The following is a 24,171-nucleotide window of genomic DNA, read 5'->3' as shown; positions in this document are numbered from 1 at the left end:
CTTCTCGCTGTTCAATATAATGTTGGCTGTGGGTTTATCATAGATGGCCTTTATTATGTTGAGGTACTTGCCCTCTATTCCCATTTTGCTGAGAGTTTTTAACATGAATGGATGTTGAACTTTGTCAAATGCTTTTTCCGCATCTATGGAGATGATCATGTGGTTTTTGTCTCTCTTTTTGTTGATGTGGTGGATGATGTTGATGGACTTTCGAATGTTGTACCAACCTTGCATTCCTGGGATGAATCCCACTTGGTCATGGTGTATGATCCTTTTGATGTATTTTTGAATTCGGTTTGCTAATAATTTGTTGAGTATTTTTGCATCTACGTTCATCAGGGATATTGGTCTGTAGTTTTCTTTTTTGGTGGGGTCTTTGCCTGGTTTTGGTATTAGGGTGATGTTAGCTTCATAGAATGAGTTTGGGAGTATCCCCTCCTCTTCTATTTTTTGGAAAACTTTAAAGAGAATGGGTATTATGTCTTCCCTGTATGTCTGATAAAATTCCGAGGTAAATCCATCTGGCCCGGGGGTTTTGTTCTTTGGTAGTTTTTTGATTACCTCTTCAATTTCGTTGCTGGTAATTGGTCTGTTTAGATTTTCTGTTTCTTCCTGGGTCAATCTTGGAAGGTTATATTTTTCTAGGAAGTTGTCCATTTCTCCTAGGTTTCCCAGCTTGTTAGCATATAGGTTTTCATAGTATTCTCCAATAATTCTTTGCATTTCCGTGGGGTCCGTCGTGATTTTTCCTTTCTCGTTTCTGATACTGTTGATTTGTGTTGACTCTCTTTTCTTCTAAATAAGTCTGGCTAGAGGCTTATCTATTTTGTTTATTTTCTCGAAGAACCAGCTCTTGGTTTCATTGATTTTTGCTATTGTTTTATTCTTCTCAATTTTATTTATTTCTTCTCTGATCTTTATTATGTCCCTCCTTCTGCTGACCTTAGGCCTCATCTGTTCTTCTTTTTCCAATTTCGATAATTGTGACATTAGACCATTCATTTGGGATTGCTCTTCCTTTTTTAAATATGCTTGGATTGCTATATACTTTCCTCTTAAGACTGCTTTTGCCGTGTCCCACAGAAGTTGGGGCTTAGTGTTGTTGTTGTCATTTGTTTCCATATATTGCTGGATCTCCATTTTGATTTGGTCATTGATCCATTGATTATTTAGGAGCGTGTTGTTAAGCCTCCATGTGTTTGTGAGCCTCTTTGCTTTCTTTGTACAGTTTATTTCTAGTTTTATGCCTTTGTGGTCTGAAAAGTTGGTTGGTAGGATTTCAATCTTTTGGAATTTTCTGAGGCTCTTTTTGTGGCCTAGTATGTGGTCTATTCTGGAGAATGTTCCATGTGCACTTGAGAAGAATGTATATCCCGCTGCTTTTGGCTGTAGAGTTCTATAGATGTCTATTAGGTCCATCTGCTCTACTGTGTTGTTCAGTGCTTCCGTGTCCTTACTTATTTTCTGCCCAGTGGATCTATCCTTTGGGGTGAGTGGTGTGTTGAAGTCTCCTAGAATGAATGCATTGCAGTCTATATCCCCCTTTAGTTCTGTTAGTATTTGTTTCACATATGCTGGTGCTCCTGTGTTGGGTGCATATATATTTAGAATGGTTATATCCTCTTGTTTGACTGAGCCCTTTATCATTATGTAGTGTCCTTCTTTATCTCTTGTTACGTTCTTTGTTTTGAAGTCTATTTTGTCTGATATTAGTACTGCAACCCCTGCTTTCTTCTCGCTGTTGTTTGCTTGAAATATGTTTTTCCATCCCTTGACTTTTAGTCTGTACATGTCTTTGGGTTTGAGGTGAGTTTCTTGTAAGCAGCATATAGATGGGTCTTGCTTTTTTATCCATTCTGTTACTCTGTGTCTTTTGATTGGTGCATTCAACCCATTAACATTTAGGGTGACTATTGAAAGATATGTACTTATTGCCATTGCAGGCTTTAAATTCGTGGTTACCAAAGGTTCAAGGTTAGCCTCTTTAGTATCTTACTGCCTAACTTAGCTCGCTTATTGAGCTGTTATATACACTGTCTGGAGATTCTTTTCTTCTCTCCCTTCTTGTTCCTCCTCCTCGATTCTTCATATGTTGGGTGTTTTGTGCTGTGCTCCTTCTAGGAGTGCTCCCATCTAGAGCAGTCCATGTAAGATGTTCTGTAGAGGTGGTTTGTGGAAAGCAAATTCCCTCAGCTTTTGTTTGTCTGGGAATTGTTTAATCCCACCGTCATATTTGAATGATAGTCGTGCTGGATACAGTATCCTTGGTTCAAGGCCCTTCTGTTTCATTGTATTAAATATATCATGCCATTCTCTTCTGGCCTGTAGGGTTTCTGTTGAGAAATCTGACGTTAGCCTGATGGGTTTCCCTTTATAGGTGACCTTTTTCTCTCTAGCTGCCTTTAACACTCTTTCCTTGTCCTTGATCTTTGCCATTTTAATTATTATGTGTCTTGGTGTTGTCCTTCTTGGATCCTTTCTGTTGGGGGTTCTGTGTATTTCCGTGGTCTGTTCGATTATTTCCTCCCCCAGTTTGGGGAAGTTTTCAGCAATTATTTCTTCTAAGATACTTTCCATCTCTTTTCCTCTCTCTTCTTCTTCTGGGACCCCTATAATACGGATATTGTTCCTTTTAGATTGGTCACACAGTTCTCTTAATATTGTTTCATTCCTGGAGATCCTTTTGTCTCTCTCTATGTCAGCTTCTATGCATTCCTGTTCTCTGATTTCAATTCCATCAATGGCCTCTTGCATTCTATCCATTCTGCTTATAAACCCTTCCAGAGTTTGTTTCATTTCTGCGATCTCCTTTCTGGCATCTGTGATCTCTTTCCGGACTTCATCCCATTTTTCTTGCGTATTTCTCTGCATCTCTGTCAGCATGTTTATGATTCTTATTTTGAATTCTTTGTCAGGAAGACTGGTTAGGTCTGTCTCCTTCTCTGGTGTTGTCTCTGTGATCTTTGTCTGCCTGTAGCTTTGCCTTTTGATGGTGATAGGAATAGTCTGCAGAACTGGGACGAGTGACGGCTGGAAGGACTTCCTTTCTTGTTGGTTTGTGGCCCTCCTCTCCTGGGAGAACAGCGGCCTCTAGTGGCTTGTGCTGCGCAGCTGCGCGCAGACAGGGTTTCTGCTTCCTGCCCGGCTGCTATGGAGTTAATCTCCGCTGTTGCTGTGGGCGTGGCCTGGCTCGGGCAGCTACTCCAAAATGGTGGAGTCGCGTTGGAGCAGGAGCTGCTGGGAGGCTATTTATCTCCGTAAGGGGCCTCCCTGCTCCCTGCAGCCCAGGGGTTATGGTGCCCAGAGATCCCGGATTCCCTCCCTCTGGATTAAGTGACCCGCCCTGCCCCTTTAAGACTTCCAAAAAGCACCCGCCAAAACAAAACAATGACCACAAAAAAAAACAAGAAAAAAAATTTTTTTAATTTAAAAAAAAAAAAATTTTTTAATTAAAAAAAAAAGGTGGTCGTTCGTTTTTCTTTATTCTCCGGTGCCAGCGTCAGGCCTCTGCTCACTGGTCTTTCTGCCCTGTTTCCCTAGTATTGGGGTCCCTGTCCCTTTAAGACTTCCAAAAAGCGCTCGCCAAAACAAAGCAGCAAAAAAGCAAAAAAAAAAAAAAAAAAAAATGGTCGTGCGCTTTTCTTATGTCCTCTGTCGCCCAGCCTCCAGTGCCTGCTCACTGTTCTTGCTGCCCTGTTTTCCCAGTATCGAGCGCCCTGCACTCTGGCTCGGATGGCGGGGGCTGGGTTTTCGGCAGCCCTGGGCTCCGTCTCCCTCCCGCTCTGCCTGCTCTTCTCCCGCCGGGAGCTGGGGGGAGGGGCGCTCGGCTCCCGCGGGGCCGGGGCTTGTATCTTACCCCCTTCGCGAGGCGCTGGGTTCTCTCAGGTGTGGATGTGGTCTGGATATTGTCCTGTGTCCTCTGGTCTTTATTCTACGAAGGGTTGTCTTTGTTATATTTTCATAGATATATGTTGTTTTGGGAGGAGATTTCCGCTGCTCTACTCACGCCGCCATCTTCCGCCTTCAGAACTAGACATTTGATTTTTATACTTGATTTATATGTGGATACCACATTTCTCTCTTTATTATTATTATTTTTACTAAAATGCTGAAGTGGTAGGTAGATACAAGATAAAGGTAGAAAACATAGTTTAATGTTGTAAGAGAGCGAATGTAGATGATCAGGTGTGTGCCTGTAGACTATGTGTTAATCCAAGCTAGACAAGGGCAATAAAACATCCACGTATGCAGAAGATTTCTCTCAGAACATGAGGGGGGAGGTTCTAAGCCTCACCTCTGTTGATCCCCAATTTCTCACCTGATGGACCCCTGCGACTGTGCCTGTCTTAGGTTGTTCCTCCCTTGAGGAATCTTACCCGTCTCTGGCTAACCAGTCATCCTCCGGGGCCATACAGGGAAATGTAAAGTTGGTAAGTGAGAGAGAAGCCTTATTGTTTGAAAAGGTTAGCTTTTTACTTCTTTGCATATTAATGCCCTGTGGCTTCTATGACCTGCATTTGTCTTGAGGTATCTTTACCACTTGGAAGAATTATGATACTTGGTAAATTTGATATGAGGCACGAATTCTATTTAAGGGTTGTATTTAGGAAGGAAGAAGAAAAGCTATAGAAGTAGCAGGCGGAAGAAAACCTGGGAAGATTGATTATTTCTTTGACATATCTTCTTGTAGAGTAACTTCAGCATGTATAGGTTTTAAACTACTAATTAAATTGTGCACACACATTAACATAATAGGAGTATAGTTACATAACGAAAGCATACCTGTAATTACCAGCCATCTCCAGTCAAACCAAGAAAACCAGTTAGGCACCTTAGGCATTTGTGAAAACTTATCTATGATATGGTGGATATTGTCCAACTGAACTTGAACAGTCTGAGAGAAATCAGACAAATTAAAACAACCCATTCCTGGGGAATGTTCACATCCCATATGTTCTTTTAACAGTAAATAGTCTGTAGTTGTAAGACTTTGGAGCGCTACAATTTGCACTTTTCCTAATTCTTGTTTGAGTTCCAACAGTATACATCCAGTCAAATTTGTTGTTTTACTGTATGCACAGGCCAGCTTAGATATCTCCTTCTTCATTCCCATGGCAAGTCCAGGAACTGGTGGGATGAGTGCATCTACAGCTGTAGCAGTGCGTAGATCTTTGTTGGGGTTTTTTGATGATCATCTTCTGGCATGAGTCTTCCAGAGAGTGCTGATATTGGAAGTTCTTTTTCATATCGTATCTTAATTGATTTTCGGGGTAGCCAAATTAGGCTTTGATCCTCTGTATAAACACAAACAGGCCCTTTGCCTACACTTTTATATGCCCTTTATACCCTTGTGTAAAACTCATTGGAGGTCACCACACAGGAACTGCCTTTTTTTTTTTTTGGTATCATTATTCTACACTTACATGACGAATATTATGTTTACTAGGCTCTTCCCTATACCAGGTCCCCCCTATAAACCCCTTTACAGTCACTGTCCATCAGCATAGCAAAATGTTGTAGAATCACTACTTGCCTTCTCTGTGTTGTTCAACCCTCCCCTTTCTCCCCACCCCATGTACGCTAATCTTAATACCCCCTTCTTCTTCCCCCACCTTATCCCTCCCTACCCACCCATCCTCCCCAGTCCCTTTCCCTTTGGTACCTGTTAGTCCATTCTTGAGTTCTGTGATTCTGCTGCTGTTTTGTTCCTTCAGTTTTTCCTTTGTACCTATATTCCACAGATGAGTGAAATCATTTAGTATTTCTCTTTCTTCACTTCGCTTGTTTCAGTGAGCATAATACACTCCAGCTCCATCCATGTTGCTGAAAATGGTAGGGTTTACCCTCTTCTTATGGCTGAGTTGTATGCCATTGTGTATATGTAACACATCTTCTTTATCCATTCATCTATCGATGGACATTTAGGTTGCTTTAAATTCTTGGCTATAGTAAATAGTGCTGCGATAAACATGGGGGTGCATTGGTCTTTCTCAAACTTGATTACTGCATTCTTAGGGTAAATTCCTAGGAGTGGAATTCCTGGGTCAAATGGTAAGTCTGTTTTGAGCATTTTGATGTACCTTCACACTGCTTTCCACAGTGGTTGAACTAGTTTACATTCCCACCAGCAGTGTAGGAGGTTTCCCCTTTCTCCACAGCCTCGCCAACATTTGTTGTTGTTTGTCTATTGGATGGCAGCCATCCTTACTGGTGAGAGGTGATACTTCATTGTAGTTTTAATTTGCATTTCTCTGATAATTAGCGATGTGGAGCATCTTTTCATGTGTCTCATGGCCATCTGAATTTCTTCTTTGGAGAACTGTTCAGCTCCTCTGCCCATTTTTTAATTGGGTTACTTGTTTTTTGTTTGTTGAGGCGTGTGAGCTACTTATATATTCTGGACGTCAAGCCTTTATCGGATGTGTCATTTTCAAATATATTCTCCCATACTGTAGGGATCCTTTTTGTTCTATTGATGGTGTCTTTTGCTGTACAGAAGCTTTTCAGCTTAATATAGTCCCATTTGTTCATTTTGCTGTTGTTTTCCTTGCCCGGGGAGATATGTTCAAGAAGAGGTCACTCATGTTTATGTCTAAGAGGTTTTTGCCTATGTTTTCTTCCAAGAGTTTAATGGTTTCATGACTTACATTCAGATCTTTGATCCATTTTGAGTTTACTTTTGTATATGGGGTTAGACAATAGTCCAGTTTCATTCTCCTACATGTAGCTGTCCAGTTTTGCCAGCACCACCTGTTGAAGAGACTGTCATTTCGCCATTGTATGTCCATGGCTCCTTTATCAAATATTAATTGACCATATATGTCTGGGTTAATGTCTGGATTCTCTAGTCTGTTCCATTGGTCTGTGGCTCTGCTCTTGTGCCAGTACCAAATTGTCTTGATTACTATGGCTTTATAGTAGAGCTTGAAGTTGGGGAGTGAGATCCCCCCTACTTTATTCTTCTTTCTCAGGATTGCTTTGGCTATTCGGGGTCTTTGGTGTTTCCATATGAATTTTTGAATTATTTGTTCCAGTTCATTGAAGAATGTTGCTGGTAGTTTCATAGGGATTGCATCAAATCTGTATATTGCTTTGGGCAGGATGGCCATTTTGATGATATTAATTCTTCCTAGCCACGAGCATGGGATGAGTTTCCATCTGGTAGTGTCCCCTTTAATTTCTCTTAAGAGTGACTTGTAGTTTTCAGAGTATAAGTCTTTCACTTCTTTGGTTAGGTTTATTCCTAGGTATTTTATTTTTTTTGATACAATTGTGAATGGAGTTGTTTTCCTGATTTCTCTTTCTGTTGGTTCATTGTTAGTGTATAGGAAAGCCACAGATTTCTGTGTGTTGATTTTGTATCCTGCAACTTTGCTGTATTCCGATATCAGTTCTAGTAGTTTTGGGGTGGAGTCTTTAGGGTTTTTTATGTACAGTATCATGTCATCTGCAAATAGTGACAGTTTAACTCCTTCTTTACCAATCTGGATTCCTTGTATTTCTTTATTTTGTCTGATTGCCATGGCTAGGACCTCCAGTATTATGTTAAATAACAGTGGGGAGAGTGGGCATCGCTGTCTAGTTCCCGATCTCAGAGGAAATGCTTTCAGCTTCTCGCTGTTCAATATAATGTTGGCTGTGGGTTTATCATAGATGGCCTTTATTATGTTGAGGTACTTGCCCTCTATTCCCATTTTGCTGAGAGTTTTTAACATGAATGGATGTTGAACTTTGTCAAATGCTTTTTCCGCATCTATGGAGATGATCATGTGGTTTTTGTCTCTCTTTTTGTTGATGTGGTGGATGATGTTGATGGACTTTCGAATGTTGTACCAACCTTGCATTCCTGGGATGAATCCCACTTGGTCATGGTGTATGATCCTTTTGATGTATTTTTGAATTCGGTTTGCTAATAATTTGTTGAGTATTTTTGCATCTACGTTCATCAGGGATATTGGTCTGTAGTTTTCTTTTTTGGTGGGGTCTTTGCCTAGTTTTGGTATTAGGGCGATGTTAGCTTCATAGAATGAGTTTGGGAGTATCCCCTCCTCCTCTATTTTTTGGTAAACTTTATGGAGAATGGGTATTATGTCTTCCCTGTATGTCTGATAAAATTCCGAGGTAAAACCATCTGGCTCGGGGGTTTTGTTCTTTGGTAGTTTTTGATTACCACTTCAATTTCATTGCTGGTAATTGGTCTGTTTAGATTTTCTGTTTCTTTTTGGGTCAGTCTTGGAAGGTTGTATTTTTCTAGGAAGTTGTCCATTTCTCCTAGATTTCCCAGCTTGTTAGCATATAGGTTTTCATAGTATTCTCTAATAATTCTTTGTATTTCTGTGGGGTCCATCGTGATATTTCCTTTCTCGTTTCTAATACTGTTGATTTGTGTTGACTCTCTTTTCTTCTTAATAAGTCTGGCTAGAGGCTTATCTATTTTGTTTATTTTCTCGAAAAACCAGCTCTTGGTTTCATTGATTTTTTCTATTGTTTTATTCTTCTCAATTTTATTTATTTCTTCTCTGATCTTTATTATGTCCTCCTTCTGCTGACCTTAGGTCTCATTTGTTCTTCTTTTTCCAATTTCGATAATTGTGACATTAGACCATTCATTTGGGCTTGTTCTTCCTTTTTTAAATATGCTTGGATTGCTATATACTTTCCTCTTAAGACTGATTTTGCTGTGTCCCACAGAAGTTGGGGCTTAGTGTTATTGTTGTCATTTGTTTCCATATATTGCTGGATCTCAATTTTGTTTTGGTCATTGATCCATTGATTATTTAGAAGCATGTTGTTAAGCCTCCATGTGTTTGTGAGCCTTTTTGCTTTCTTTGTACAGTTTATTTCTAGTTTTATGCCTTTGTGGTCTGAAAAGTCGGTTGGTAGGATTTCAGTCTTTTGGAATTTACTGAGGCTCTTTTTGTGGCATAGTATGTGGTCTATTCTGGAGAATGTTCCATGTGCACTTGAGAAGAATGTATATTCTTTTGCTTTTGGATGTAGAGTTCTGTAGATGTCTATTAGGTCCATCTGTTCTACTGTGTTGTTCAGTGCTTCCGTGTCCTTAACTTATTTTCTGCCCGGTGGATCTATCCTTTGGGGTGAGTGGTGTGTTGAAGTTTTCTAGAATGAATGCATTGCAGTCTATTTGCCCCTTTAGTTCTGTTAGTATTTGTTTCACTTATGCTGGTGCTCCTGTGTTGGGTGCATATATATTTAGAATGGTCATATCCTCTTGTTGGACTGAGCCCTTTATCATTATGTAGTGTCCTTCTTTATCTCTTGTTACTTTCTTTGTTTTGAAGTCTATTTTGTCTGATATTAGTACTGCAACCCCTGCTTTCTTCTTGCTGTTGTTTGCCTGAAATATGTTTTTCCATCCCTTGACTTTTAGTCTGTACATGTCTTTGGGTTTGAGGTGAGTTTCTTGTAAGCAGCATATAGATGGGTCTTGCTTTTTTATCCATTGTTTTTCTCTGTGTCTTTTGATTGGTGCATTCAGTCCATTAACATTTATGGTGACTATTGAAAGATATGTACTTATTGCCATTGCAGGCTTTAAATTCGTGGTTACCAAAGGTTCAAGGTTAGCCTCTTTAGTATCTTACTGCCTAACTTAGCTCACTTATTGAGCTGTTATATACACTGTCTGGAGATTCTTTTCTTCTCTCCCTTCTTATTCCTCCTCCTCCATTCTTCATATGTTGGGTGATTTGTTCTGTGCTCTTTCTAGGAGTGCTCCCATCTAGAGCAGTCCCTGTAAGATGTCCTGTAGAGGTGGTTTGTGGGAAGCAAATTCCCTCAGCTTTTTTTTGTCTGGGAATTGTTTAATCCCACCATCATATTTAAATTATAGTCGTGCTGGATACAGTATCCTTGGTTCAAGGCCCTTCTGTTTCATTGCATTAAATATATCATGCCATTCTCTTCTGGCCTGTAGGGTTTCTGTTGAGAAGTCTGACGTTAGCCAGATGGGTTTTCCTTTATAGGTGACCTTTTTCTCTCTAGCTGCCTTTACACTCTTTCCTTGTCTTTGATCTTTCCCATTTTAATTATTATGTGTCTTGGTGTTGTCTTCCTTGGATCCTTTCTGTTGGGAGTTCTGTGTATTTCCGTGGTCTGTTCGATTATTTCCTCCCCCAGTGTGGGGTAGTTTTCAGCAATTATTTCTTCCAAGATACTTTCCATCCCTTTTCCTCTCTCTTCTTCTTCTGGGACCCCTATAATACGGATATTGTTCCTTTTAGATTGGTCACACAGTTCTCTTAACATTGTTTCATTCCTGTGTATCCTTTTATCTCTCTCTATGTCAGCTTCTATGCATTCCTGTTTTCTGGTTTCAGTTCCATCAATGGCCTCTTGCATCCTATCCATTCTGCTAATAAACCCTTCCAGAGTTTGTTTCATTTCTGTAATCTCCTTTCTGGCATCTGTGATGTCCCTCCGGACTTCTTCCCATTTCTCTTGCGTATTTCTCTGCATGTCTGTCAGCATGTTTATGATTCTTATTTTGAATTCTTTTTCAGGAAGACTGGTTAGGTCTGTCTCCTTCTCTGGTGTTGTCTCTGTGATCTTTGTCTGCCTGTAGCTTTGCCTTTTGATGGTGATAGGAATAGTTTGCAGAGCTGGGACGAGTGACGGCTGGAAGAACTTCTCTTCTTGTTGGTTTGTGGCCCTCCTCTCCTGGGAGAACAGCGACCTCTAGTGGCTTGTGCTGGGTAGCTGGCGCAGACAGGGCTTCTGCTTCCTGCCCGGCTGCTCTGGAGTTTATCTCCGCTGTTGCTGTGGGTTTGGCCTGGCTTGGGCAGCTGCTCCAAAGTGGTGGAGTCGTGTTGGAGGGGGAGTGGCTGGGAGGCTATTTATCTCCATAAGGGGCCTTTGTGCTCCCTGCAGCCCAGGGGATTAGGGTGCCCAGGGATCCCTGGATTCCCTACCTCTGGATTAAGTGTCCACCCTGCCCCTTTAAGACTTCCAAAAAGCCCCTGGTATTATGAATTTTAATAGAAACTTTTACTGCATATTGGGGCCTAAATTTTTGGTAAACCATATGATGCTAAAGAAAGGGAAGATTTTTGCATGCACATATTTGCTTATATATAACCACTGGGAAATGTAACAAATATTAAAACACAATTGGGTATAGACTAACTGTGGCCCCTGAATACATTTAGTTTGCCTGCATAAATTGAGTCAATATTTAAAATGTAGGAGACTCATGCACAAATCTGGGATTCAGGCTTCTCCTAAAGAGTCATATCTGGAATGTGGATCCCTTCCTACTGTGAGGTGTGCTGTGCAGACTGCTCCCCCTCTTCCTGTTCTCCTGTCCACACCTGGGCTCTTTACTTCCTTAAGTCACCTACTTTGCCTTTGGAAGCACTGGAGGTTACAATTTGAGGTTACACTATTCTATAGTATATTTTGATAAAAATTTCAAGATTTTCAAGATGGTCTGTATTAATTTGCAATGACGAGTTCACATTTTATATTAATTTCAGGAACAAGATTGAATTTTTTTTTAAATAATTATTTTTTATTGAAGGGTAGTTGATGCACAGTATTACATTACATTAGTTTCAAGTGTACAACACAGTGATAAAACATTTATATACATAATTCTAGGTTCCAGCTATCACCCTACCAAGCTGTTACAATATCTTGACTATATTCCTTATGCTATACATTACATCCCGGTTACTTATTTATTTTACCATTGGAAGTCTGTCCCGTTTTTTTTTTTGTTTGTTTGTTTTGTTTTTTTGTGAGGGCATCTCTCATATTTATTGATCAAATGGTTGTTAACAACAATGAAATTCTGTATAGGGGAGTCAATGCTCAATGCACAATCATTAATCCACCCCAAGCCTAAGTTTCGTCAGTCTCCAATCTTCTGAAGTATAACAAACAAGTTCTTACATGGAGAACAAATTCTTACACAATGAATAATTTACATAGTGAACAGTACAAGGGCAGTCATCACAGAAACTTTCGGTTTTGCTCATGCATTATGAACTATAAACAGTCAGTTCAAATATGAATACTCATTTGGTTTTTATACTTGATTTATATGTGGATACCACATTTCTCTCTTTATTATTATTATTTTTACTAAAATGCTGAAGTGGTAGGTAGATACAAGATAAAGGTAGAAAACATAGTTTAGTGTTGTAAGAGAGCAAACTGTAGATGATCCGGTGTATGCCTGTAGACTATGTGTTAATCCAAGCTAGACCAGGGCAATAAAACATCCACGTATGCAGAAGATTTCTCTCAGTACAGGGGGGGTGAGGTTCTAAGCCTCACCTCTGTTGATCCCCAATTTCTCACCTGATGGACCCCTGCGACTGTGCCTGTCTTAGGTTGTTCCTCCCTTGAGGAATCTTACCCGTCTCTGGCTAACCAGTCATCCTCCGGGGCCATACAGGGAAATGTAAAGTTGGTAAGTGAGAGGGAAGCCTTATTGTTTGAAAAGGTTAGCTTTTTACTTCTTTGCATATTTATGCCCTGTAGCTTCTATGCCCAGCATTTGTCTTGAGGTATCTTTACCACTTGGAAGAATTATGATACTCGGTAAATTTGATATGAGGCACGAATTCTATTTAAGGGTTGTAATTAGGAAGGAAGAAGAAAAGCTATAGAAGTAGCAGGCGGAAGAAAACCTGGGAAGATTGATTATTTCTTTGACATATCTTCTTGTAGAGTAACTTCAGCATGTATAGGTTTTAAGCTACTACTTAAATTGCGCACACACATTAACATAATAGGAGTATAGTTACATAATGAAAGCATATCTGTAATTACCAGCCATGTCCAGTGAAACAAAGAAAACCAGTTAGGCACCTTAGGCATTTGTGAAAACTTATCTATGATATGGTGGATATTGTCCAACTGAACTTGAACAGTCTGAGAGAAATCAGACAAATTAAAACAACCCATTCCTGGGGAATGTTCACATCCCTTATGTTCTTTTATCAGTAAATAGTCTGTAGTTGTAAGATTTTGGAGCGCTACAATTTGCACTTTTCCTAATTCTTGGTTGAGTTCCAACAGTATAGATCCAGTCAAATTTGTTGTTTTACTGTATGCACAGGCCAGCTTAGATATCTCCTTCCTCATTCCCATGGCAAGTCCAGGAACTGGTGGGATGAGTGCATCTACAGCTGTAGCAGTGCGTGGATCTTTGTTGGGGTTTTTTGATGATCATCTTCTGGCATGAGTCTTCCAGAGAATGCTGATGTTGGAAGTTCTCTTTCATATCATATCTTAGTTCATTTTCAGGGTAGCCCAATTAGGCTTTGATCCTCTGTGTAAACACAAACAGACCCTTTGCCTACACTTTTATATGCCCTTTATACCCTTGTGTAGACCTCATTGGAGGTTACCACACAGGAATTGCCCTTTTTTTTTTTTGTTTGGTTTTGTTTTGCTTTGTTTTTGGTATCACTAATCTACACTTACATCACGAATATTATGTTTACTAGGCTCTCCCCTATACCAGGTCTCCCCTATAAACCCCTTTACAGTCACTGTCCATCAGCATAGCAAAATGTTGTAGAATCACTACTTGCCTTCTCTGTGTTGTACAGCCCTCCCTTTTCTCCTACCCCCCCATGCGTGTTAATCTTAATACCCCCCTACTTCTCCCCCCGCCTTATCCCTCCCTACTCACCCATCCTCCCCAGTCCCTATCCCTTTGGTACCTGTTAGTCCATTCTTGAGTTCTGTGATTCTGGTGCTGTTTTCTTCCTTCAGCTTTTCCTTTGTCCTTATATTCCACAGGTAAGTGAAATCATTTGGTATTTCTTTTTCTCCGCTTGGCTTGTTTCACTGAGCATAATACCCTCCAGCTCCATCCATGTTGCTGCAAATGATTGGATTTGCCCTTTTCTTATGGCTGAGTAGTATTCCATTGTGTATATGTACCACATCTTCTTTATCCATTCATCTATCGATGGACATTTAGGTTGCTTCCAATTCTTGGCTATTGTAAATAGTGCTGCAATAAACATAGGGGTGCAGCTGTCTTTCTCAAACTTGATTGCTGCGTTCTTAGGGTAAATTCCTAGGAGTGGAATTCGTGGGTCAAATGGTAAGTCTGTTTTGAGCATTTTGATGTACCTCCATACTGCTTTCCACAATGGTTGAACTAACTTACATTCCCACCAGCAGTGTAGGAGGGTTCCCCTTTCTCCACAGCCTCGCCAACATTTGTTGTTGTTTGTCTTTTGGATGGCAGTCATCCTTACTGGTGTGAGGTGATACCTCATTGTAGTTTTAATTTGCATTTCTCTGATAATTAGCGATGTGGAACATCTTTTCATGTGTCTGTTGGCCATCTGTATTTCTTTTTTGGAGAACTGTCTGTTCAGTTCCTCTACCCATTTTTTAATTGGGTTATTTGCTTTTTGTTTGTTGAGGTGTGTGAGCTCTTTATATATTCTGGATGTCAAGCCTTTATCGGATGTGTCATTTTCAAATATATTCTCCCATACTGTAGGGATCCTTTTTGTTCTATTGATGGTGTCTTTTGCTGTACAGAAGCTTTTCAGCTTAATATAGTCCCACTTGTTCATTTTTGCTGTTGTTTTCCTTGCCCGGGGAGATATGTTCAAGAAGAGGTCACTCATGTTTATGTCTAAGAGGTTTTCCAAGAGTTTAATGGTTTCATGGCTTACATTCAGGTCTTTGATCCATTTTGAGTTTACTTTTGTATATGGGGTTAGACAATGGTCCAGTTTCATTCTCCTACATGTAGCTGTCCAGTTTTGCCAGCACCACCTGTTGAAGAGACTGTCATTTCGCCATTGTATGTCCATGGCTCCTTTATCAAATATTAATTGACCATATATGTCTGGGTTAATGTCTGGATTCTCTAGTCTGTTCCATTGGTCTGTGGCTCTGCTCTTGTGCCAGTACTAAATTGTCTTGATTACTATGGCTTTATAGTAGAGCTTGAAGTTGGGGAGTGAGATCCCCCCTACTTTATTCTTCTTTCTCAGGATTGCTTTGGCTATTCGGGGTCTTTGGTGTTTCCATATGAATTTTTGAATTATTTGTTCCAGTTCATTGAAGAATGTTGCTGGTAGTTTCATAGGGATTGCATCAAATCTGTATATTGCTTTGGGCAGGATGGCCATTTTGATGATATTAATTCTTCCTAGCCACGAGCATGGGATGAGTTTCCATCTGGTAGTGTCCCCTTTAATTTCTCTTAAGAGTGACTTGTAGTTTTCAGAGTATAAGTCTTTCACTTCTTTGGTTAGGTTTATTCCTAGGTATTTTATTTTTTTTGATACAATTGTGAATGGAGTTGTTTTCCTGATTTCTCTTTCTGTTGGTTCATTGTTAGTGTATAGGAAAGCCACAGATTTCTGTGTGTTGATTTTGTATCCTGCAACTTTGCTGTATTCCGATATCAGTTCTAGTAGTTTTGGGGTGGAGTCTTTAGGGTTTTTTATGTACAGTATCATGTCATCTGCAAATAGTGACAGTTTAACTCCTTCTTTACCAATCTGGATTCCTTGTATTTCTTTATTTTGTCTGATTGCCATGGCTAGGACCTCCAGTATTATGTTAAATAACAGTGGGGAGAGTGGGCATCGCTGTCTAGTTCCCGATCTCAGAGGAAATGCTTTCAGCTTCTCGCTGTTCAATATAATGTTGGCTGTGGGTTTATCATAGATGGCCTTTATTATGTTGAGGTACTTGCCCTCTATTCCCATTTTGCTGAGAGTTTTTAACATGAATGGATGTTGAACTTTGTCAAATGCTTTTTCCGCATCTATGGAGATGATCATGTGGTTTTTGTCTCTCTTTTTGTTGATGTGGTGGATGATGTTGATGGACTTTTGAATGTTGTACCATCCTTGCATCCCTGGAATGAATCCCACTTAGTCATGGTGTATGATCCTTTTGATGTATTTTTGAATTCGGTTTGCTGATATTTTGTTGAGTATTTTTGCATCTACGTTCATCAGGGATATTGGTCTGTAGTTTTCTTTTTTGGTGGGGTCTTTGCCTGGTTTTGGTATTAGGGTGATGTTAGCTTCATAGAATGAGTTTGGGAGTATCCCCTCCTCCTCTATTTTTTGGTAAAATTTAAGGAGAATGGGTATTATGTCTTCCCTGTATGTCTGATAAAATTCCGAGGTAAATCCATCTGGCCCGGGGCTTTTGTTCTTTGGTAGTTTTTTGATTACCGCTTCAATTTCGTTGCTGGTAATTGGTCTGTTTAGATTTTCTGTTTCTTCATGGGTCAATCTTGGAAGGTTGTATTTTTCTAGGAAGTTGTCCATTTCTCCTAGATTTCCCAGCTTGTTAGCATATAGGTTTTCATAGTATTCTCCAATAAGTCTTTGCATTTCCGTGGGGTCCGTCGTGATTTTTCCTTTCTCGTTTCTGATACTGTTGATTTGTGTTGACTCTCTTTTCTTCTTAATAAGTCTGGCTAGAGGCTTATCTATTTTGTTTATTTTCTCGAAGAACCAGCTCTTGGTTTCATTGATTTTTGCTATTGTTTTATTCTTCTCAATTTTATTTATTTCTTCTCTGATCTTTATTATGTCCCTCCTTCTGCTGACTTTAGGCCTCATCTGTTCTTCTTTTTCCAATTTCGATAATTGTGACATTAGACCATTCATTTGGGCTTGTTCTTCCTTTTTTAAATATGCTTGGATTGCTATATACTTTCCTCTTAAGACTGCTTTTGCCGTGTCCCACAGAAGTTGGGGCTTAGTGTTGTTGTTGTCATTTGTTTCCATATATTGCTGGATCTCCATTTTGATTTGGTCATTGATCCATTGATTATTTAGGAGCGTGTTGTTAAGCCTCCATGTGTTTGTGAGCCTCTTTGCTTTCTTTGTACAGTTTATTTCTAGTTTTATGCCTTTGTGGTCTGAAAAGTTGGTTGGTAGGATTTCAATCTTTTGGAATTTTCTGAGGCTCTTTTTGTGGCCTTGTATGTGGTCTGTTTTGGAGAATGTTCCATGTGCACTTGAGAAGAATGTATATCCCGCTGCTTTTGGCTGTAGAGTTCTATAGATGTCTATTAGGTCCATCTGCTCTACTGTGTTGTTCAGTGCTTCCGTGTCCTTACTTATTTTCTGCCCAGTGGATCTATCCTTTGGGGTGAGTGGTGTGTTGAAGTCTCCTAGAATGAATGCATTGCAGTCTATATCCCCCTTTAGTTCTGTTAGTATTTGTTTCACATATGCTTGTGCTCCTGTGTTGGGTGCATATATATTTAGAATGGTTATATCCTCTTGTTTGACTGAGCCCTTTATCATTATGTAGTGTCCTTTATCTCTTGTTACGTTCTTTGTTTTGAAGTCTATTTTGTCTGATATTAGTACTGCAACCCCTGCTTTCTTCTCACTGTTGTTTGCTTGAAATATGTTTTTCCATCCCTTGACTTTTAGTCTGTACATGTCTTTGGGTTTGAGGTGAGTTTCTTGTAAGCAGCATAGAGATGGGTCTTGCTTTTTTATCCATTCTGTTACTCTGTGTCTTTTGATTGGTGCATTCAACCCATTAACATTTAGGGTGACTATTGAAAGATATGTACTTATTGCCATTGCAGGCTTTAAATTCGTGGTTACCAAAGGTTCAAGGTTAGCCTCTTTAGTATCTTGCTGCCTAACTTAGCTCGCTTATTGAGCTGTTATATACACTGTCTGGAGATTCTTTTCTTCTCTCCCTTATTGTTCCTCCTCCTCGATTCTTCATATGTTGGGTGTTTTGTGCTGTGCTCTTTCTAGGAGTGCTCCCATCTAGAGCAGTCCCTGTAAGATGTTCTGTAGAGGTGGTTTGTGGAAAGCAAATTCCCTCAGCTTTTGTTTGTCTGGGAATTGTTTAATCCCACCATCATATTTGAATGATAGTCGTGCTGGATACAGTATCCTTGGTTCAAGGCCCTTCTGTTTCATTGTATTAAATATATCATGCCATTCTCTTCTGGCCTGTAGGGTTTCTGTTGAGAAGTCTGATGTTAGCCTGATGGGTTTCCCTTTATAGGTGACCTTTTTCTCTCTAGCTGCCTTTAACACTCTTTCCTTGTCCTTGATCTTTGCCATTTTAATTATTATGTGTCTTGGTGTTGTCCTTCTTGGATCCTTTCTGTTGGGGGTTCTGTGTATTTCCGTGGTCTGTTCGATTATTTCCTCCCCCAGTTTGGGGAAGTTTTCAGCAATTATTTCTTCTAAGATACTTTCCATCTCTTTTCCTCTCTCTTCTTCTTCTGGGACCCCTATAATACGGATATTGTTCCTTTTGGATTGGTCACACAGTTCTCTTAATATTGTTTCATTCCTGGAGATCCTTTTGTCTCTCTCTTTGTCAGCTTCTATGCATTCCTGTTCTCTGATTTCAATTCCATCAATGGCCTCTTGCATTCTATCCATTCTGCTTATAAACCCTTCCAGAGTTTGTTTCATTTCTGCGATCTCCTTTCTGGCATCTGTGATCTCTTTCCGGACTTCATCCCATTTCTCTTGCGTATTTCTCTGCATGTCTGTCAGCATGTTTATGATTCTTATTTTGAATTCTTTGTCAGGAAGACTGGTTAGGTCTGTCTCCTTCTCTGGTGTTGTCTCTGTGATCTTTGTCTGCCTGTAGCTTTGCCTTTTGATGGTGATAGGAATAGTTTGCAGAGCTGGGACGAGTGACGGCTGGAAGGACTTCCTTTCTTGTTGGTTTGTGGCCCTCCTCTCCTGGGAGAACAGCGGCCTCTAGTGGCTTCTGCTGCGCAGCTGCGCGCAGACAGGGTTTCTGCTTCCTGCCCGGCTGCTATGGAATTAATCTCCGCTGTTGCTGTGGGCGTGGCCTGGCGCGGGCAGCTACTCCCAAGATGGTGGAGTCGCGTTGGAGCAGGAGCTGCTGGGAGGCTATTTATCTCCGTAAGGGGCCTCCCTGCTCCCTGCAACCCAGGGGTTAGGGAGCCCAGAGATCCCCGGATTCCCTACCTCTGGATTAAGTGACCCGCCCTGTCCCTTTAAGACTTCCAAAAAGCACCCGCCAGAACAAAACGACCACCAAAAAAAAAAAAAAAAAAAAGAAAAAAATATTTTTTAATTAAAAAAAAAAAAAAAGGTGGTCGCTCGTTTTTCTTTATTCTCCGGTGCCAGCCTCAGGCCTCTGCTCACCGGTCTTTCTGCCCTGTTTCCCTAGTATTGGGGTTCCAATCCCTTTAAGACTTACAAAAAGCGCTCGCCAAAACAAAACAGCAAAAAAGCAAAAAAAAAAAAAAATGGTCGCGCGCTTTTCTTATGTCCTCTGTCGCTCAGCCTCCAGTGCCTGCTCACTGTTCTTGCTGCCCTGTTTTCCTAGTATCGAGCGCCCTGCACTCTGGCCCGGATGGCTGGGGCTGGGTGTTCGGCAGTCCTGGGCTCCGTCTCCCTCCCGCTCTGCCTGCTCTTCTCCCTCTGGGAGCTGGGGGGGAGGGGCGCTCGGCTCCCGCGGGGCCGGGGCTTGTATCTTACCCCCTTCGCGAGGCGCTGGGTTCTCTCAGGTGCGGATGTGGTCTGGATATTGTCCTGTGTCCTCTGGTCTTTATTCTACGAAGGGTTGTCTTTGTTATATTTTCATAGATATATGTTGTTTTGGGAGATTTCCGCTGCTCTACTCACGCCGCCATCTTCTGCCCCTTCTCCTGAATTTTTAAGTTAGAATTTATAAGTGGTTTTTAAAGTAACTTTTTACGTGTACCTATAGGTAATCCTATTCCCACTGGAATGTCTATTAGCCTGATGAGGTTGATCGTGGTTACAGTCAGGTTATGTATAGTGCAGACAATATTATATCTTTCTCCTCAGCATTGTTCCTTAAAAATACAAGTGATTTAGTAACTTCTATTATGCTACAAATAATCCATATCGATCAGTATTAGAAGTTTTATTGATAAGCCATTTTTATTTGATTCATATTTTGCCTGGAATATAATTTTAAGTAGCAATTAAAATGGAAACCAGAGTAAAAACTGTTTTTTTTTTAAAGCAGGGTCCCTGGGTTATCATTACAATTGAGGTTAAAATTTCATATCGAGCTTACTAACAGCGAAGATAAAACAAAACTATCTTCTTACAATAGGGCAAAACCCATGGACCATTTAGTAATAAGCAATCAAGCGTCACTTGAAGCCTGTCTCTTTTAATTCAGAGCCGATTTCCTAGTGACCCATTTGAAGCAGTAGTGCCTGACATTGACATCTGGGAACCTGACACCATTGATAGAAGAGAATCAAGCAATTTTGTACACATAGGAAAAACTTTTGTTTTTACTGGAAAGCTGTCAAAACTGTATCCCTTAAAAACTAATTCCTCAAATGTTAATGCTTGCAACAAAGAAGTATTGGGCAGATACGGTGTAAGCAAAGTTAAACAGGTTTCTTTAGTAGTAGACATATAAAGTACAGTTTTAAAATATTTCTCAAATATAGATCATAGAATATTTTCACTAGGGCAGAGTCATTAACTTTTGGTAAAGTACATATTCTTTGGAATAATTACTGTAAGAAACACTACCCTAGAGAGAATCACTTAGGTTATTAACTCAGTATAAATAGTTAAAGCACTTCCTACTACATTTTAAAGCTTGGAGGTATAGAGAGATTAAGAAATAGCCCCTGCTCTCAAGAAACTCTTGGTTTAGATGGGAAGCAGTAAGGTAAGTACAGGGCACCATTGGTCAGTACTGTAATGGAAGCAAAGACTTCTTGGAAGACTTCAGTGTTTGAAGTGAGTTTTGGAGAGTAACTTTGCAGGTAATCTGTTGAAGAGGTGTAGAGGACGGGCATTTCCAGAGAAAGAGCAGCAGGTAAAAACTCAAAGGGCTGAGAAGAAAGGGGCCACTTTTTATGTTCCCTCTATATTATGTGTTTAATGGCAGAGAATCTTTCATAAGTTTTTAATTCAGTTTAGAAATATGTAATTTTATAAATCATAAATCATTTTTGCTCTTTTACAGCAAGGCCTCACACCACTTTTGCTTGCTATAAGTGAAACAAATGATCAGATGGTGAAGTATTTTCTAACGGAAGGAAGAAACGTACATGCTATTGATTGTTGTAAAAGGTACGGTATTGTTTTTTTAAACCTTATATTGTTCTAGCATCGTGACAAACACATCAGAAGATTAAATTAAGAGGAGGATTAATTGATAATTATGTAGTGAAAAATATCAACACACCATTAGTTCATAGAAAAGCCATGATTCTGACTAGGCAGCAGTCTATACAGCAGGGTTCTTTTAGAATATTGGCTGATGACGTTTGCAATCTGATTTTTTTGCTCATATGATTTTTAGATTAGCTAAAGGGTGGGTTTCATATTGGTTTTATAAAGTACAGACTCTTTGCTTTAAAGACACAATTTTGAACTTCTTAACCCCTTTATAGTATTTTTTGACTTCTACTTTACATATATTTTTTCCCTAAAAGATGCTTGTTAAGCATAAAGAAGAAGTGATTTTTGTCTTTTGGATGTGTCTTTGCTTTAAGTTTCTTTCTTTAAAGGATACTGATGTTATTAGGTTATACCTGTGGCTGTTAATGACTAGGAACAGACACTGTGGGCTCATCAGTTTTTATCCTTTTTAATTTCTAGTATGTTTTGATGTTTTTATTTTTCATTGGTTTGGTAGAAGGAAGAAAGATAGCTTTAATTCAACAAACTTTCCATTTATTGAAGACAAGTCATAGGTGGGTGATAAAGAGAAAAGAGGTGGGCTTTAGATTCTCACAAGACTGGGTGTAATGCCTAGCTTTCCTGCTTGCTAGGTGTGTGACCTTGGGAACATTACTTATCAGCACGAGTATGTTTCTTGATATGAAAAAGAGGATGACAATATATCCTCCAAGGGTGGTTGTGTATAAGTAAGATTATAGATATAGCATTTAATTTAGTGCCTAGCACATACTTAGCATCTTAACAGCAATTATGAATATTACCATTACTAATATTATTGTTACAAGCCTGCAAATAGCTTTAACGTATCCTGCCTCTGTCTTTTTGAAGAATAATATATCAGACTAAGGAAGAAATGAGAAAATCTTCATTTAAATCTTCACCTACCTCAGATAAGTGACCTCACCATAGTTTCTTGTCCACCAGAGTATTTTAAAGAAGCAACTTCTACTACCTAACAGCCAAGTGGGACAAAAGGCTTTCTTTTTGTTTGTTCCATTTAGTCTTGGAGGTAATTTATAAAGATGAACCCTTGAACATGTGAGTGGTCAGTTCTGCACAGGCAAGATTTATTTCAAAAGTGTATCAAGTTAGCTATTTAAGTAACTTAATTAAGTTACTTAATTAAGTTTCCTAAGGGTGAAGTTATTTCTCTGCTATTTTAGAACAGCACTCATGCTTGCTGCAGTAAGGGGAGCATCAGATATAGCCAGGCTGCTTCTGCAGCAATATCAGCAAAGATATTGATGTCTTTGCTCAAGATATCTTTGGATGGACTGTAGAAACACATGCTCATCTTAGAGATTGTGATATGTAAGTATTTGCATTAAAATGCTAGCTACCACTCAGCTGAGGTTTAAAATAATTTAACTGTTACTCACTATGTAACAGGTGAGATTTCATAGTTTGGTTCAGGCAGTTTTGGAATGGCAGTGAGTTAGTCCATGTCATTAGCCAGAAACCCAGCAAAAAGCTAGACTAGTAGTAGGAGTGGTGCCCAGTTCTTTATCACAGGACTTTTTTTTTTCATGGTATCATTAATATACAAAAGTTTTTTATTATGGTTTAATTCATATACATGGGCAATATTGTGGTTACTAGATTCCCCCCAATATCAGGTCCCCACCACATACCCCCATTACAGTCACTGTCCGTCAGCATAGTAAGAAGCTATAGAATCACTATTTGTCTTCTCTGTGCTATACTGCCTTCCCTGTGCCCCTCCCCACCACATTACGTACACTAATCATAATGCTCCTGCCCCTTGTCCTTCCCTTCCCCCAACCCTCCCCAGTACCTTTCCCTTTGGTAACTGTTAGTCCATTCTTGGGTTCTGTGAGTCTGCTGCTGATTTGTTCCTTCAGTTTTTGCAGTGAAATCATTTGGTACTTGTCTTTCCCTACCTGGCTTATTTCACTGAGCATAATACCCTCTAGCTCCATCCATGTTGTTGCAAACGGTAGGATTTGTTTTCTTCTTATGGCTGAATAATATTCCATTGTGTATATGTACCACATCTTATTTATTCATTCATCTACTGATGGACACTTAGGTTGCTTCCATATCTTGGCTATTGTCAATAGTGCTGTGATAAACATAGCGGGGGTGCATATGTCTTTTTGAATTTTGGATCCTGCATTCTTAGGGTAAATTCCTAGGAGTGGAATTCCTGGGTCAAATGGTATTTCTATTTTTAGTTTTTTGAGGAACCTCCATACTGCTTTCCACAATGTTTGGACTAAATTGTATTCCCACCAGCAGTGTAGGAGGGTTCCTCTTTCTCCACATCCTTGCCAGCATTTGTTGTTGTGTCTTTTGGATGTTGGCCATCCTAACTTGTGTGAGGTGGTATCTCATTGTGGTTTTAATTTGCATTTCTCTGATGCTTAATGATATCACAGGACTTTTAAGACATAATATTATCTATTAATTCCAGGTATAACCACTAGGCACAGGGCATGAATAATGTCACACTTCTGATTTTTCTAATATTACCTGGACATGTTTAGGATAGCAGAAAGTCCTGGGCTTTTTCCCTGGGGACTATCACCTATACTCTCCCCCTTGAATTTTCAAGAACCTAAGGGTTTCCCTAAGACCAAAGAGACAGTGCTCTTTCGTAAGTCACTTGGAGGGGGAAAAAGGGACATTCTACATTCTATTGTTTCCACTGCTTGTACTGTTGCAGCATTGGTGCTGAAGTGGCCCTCCAGACAGTCCGGATTGACCTTTGCTCCCAGGATGCCCTTGCCATTCTAGATTACTGTCTTCATGGTGATCCACACTTAGAGTAGAAAAGCTATCCCTTTTCTCAGTTCACATATGTATGCCTGTATGCTCAGCCACTCTTCCAGAGCACGAGCGCCCTGTTCTGGCAGCTGGGCCTGCTAGCTTCAGCCACACGTTTTTCCGCACACCCTCCCTCAAAAGCCTTATGGAAGGCCTACATCGTAGCTGAGACCTTCACAATGAGTCTGTGAAGGATATTGTCTGTCTG

The 24,171-nt window shown here is 39.9% G+C and overlaps 1 protein-coding gene across 1 annotated transcript in view; it reads left to right on the top strand.

The window, feature by feature from the left end:
- The window catches only part of LOC130683089 (ankyrin repeat domain-containing protein 7-like), a 38,891-nt gene that overhangs the window by 11,210 nt on the left and 3,510 nt on the right, over nucleotides 1-24,171 (top strand). The window contains exon 4 of the mRNA XM_057499355.1: nucleotides 20,956-21,062. Within this exon, the coding sequence (XP_057355338.1) occupies nucleotides 20,956-21,062 (107 nt within the window). The remainder of the gene's footprint in view (nucleotides 1-20,955; nucleotides 21,063-24,171) is intronic.

Source organism: Manis pentadactyla, chromosome 3 (genome assembly GCF_030020395.1).
Source record: "Manis pentadactyla isolate mManPen7 chromosome 3, mManPen7.hap1, whole genome shotgun sequence".
NCBI classification, from domain to species: domain Eukaryota; kingdom Metazoa; phylum Chordata; class Mammalia; order Pholidota; family Manidae; genus Manis; species Manis pentadactyla.
Note: the sequence above shows the minus strand (reverse complement) of the source record. Positions and strands in the feature narration are given on the sequence as shown.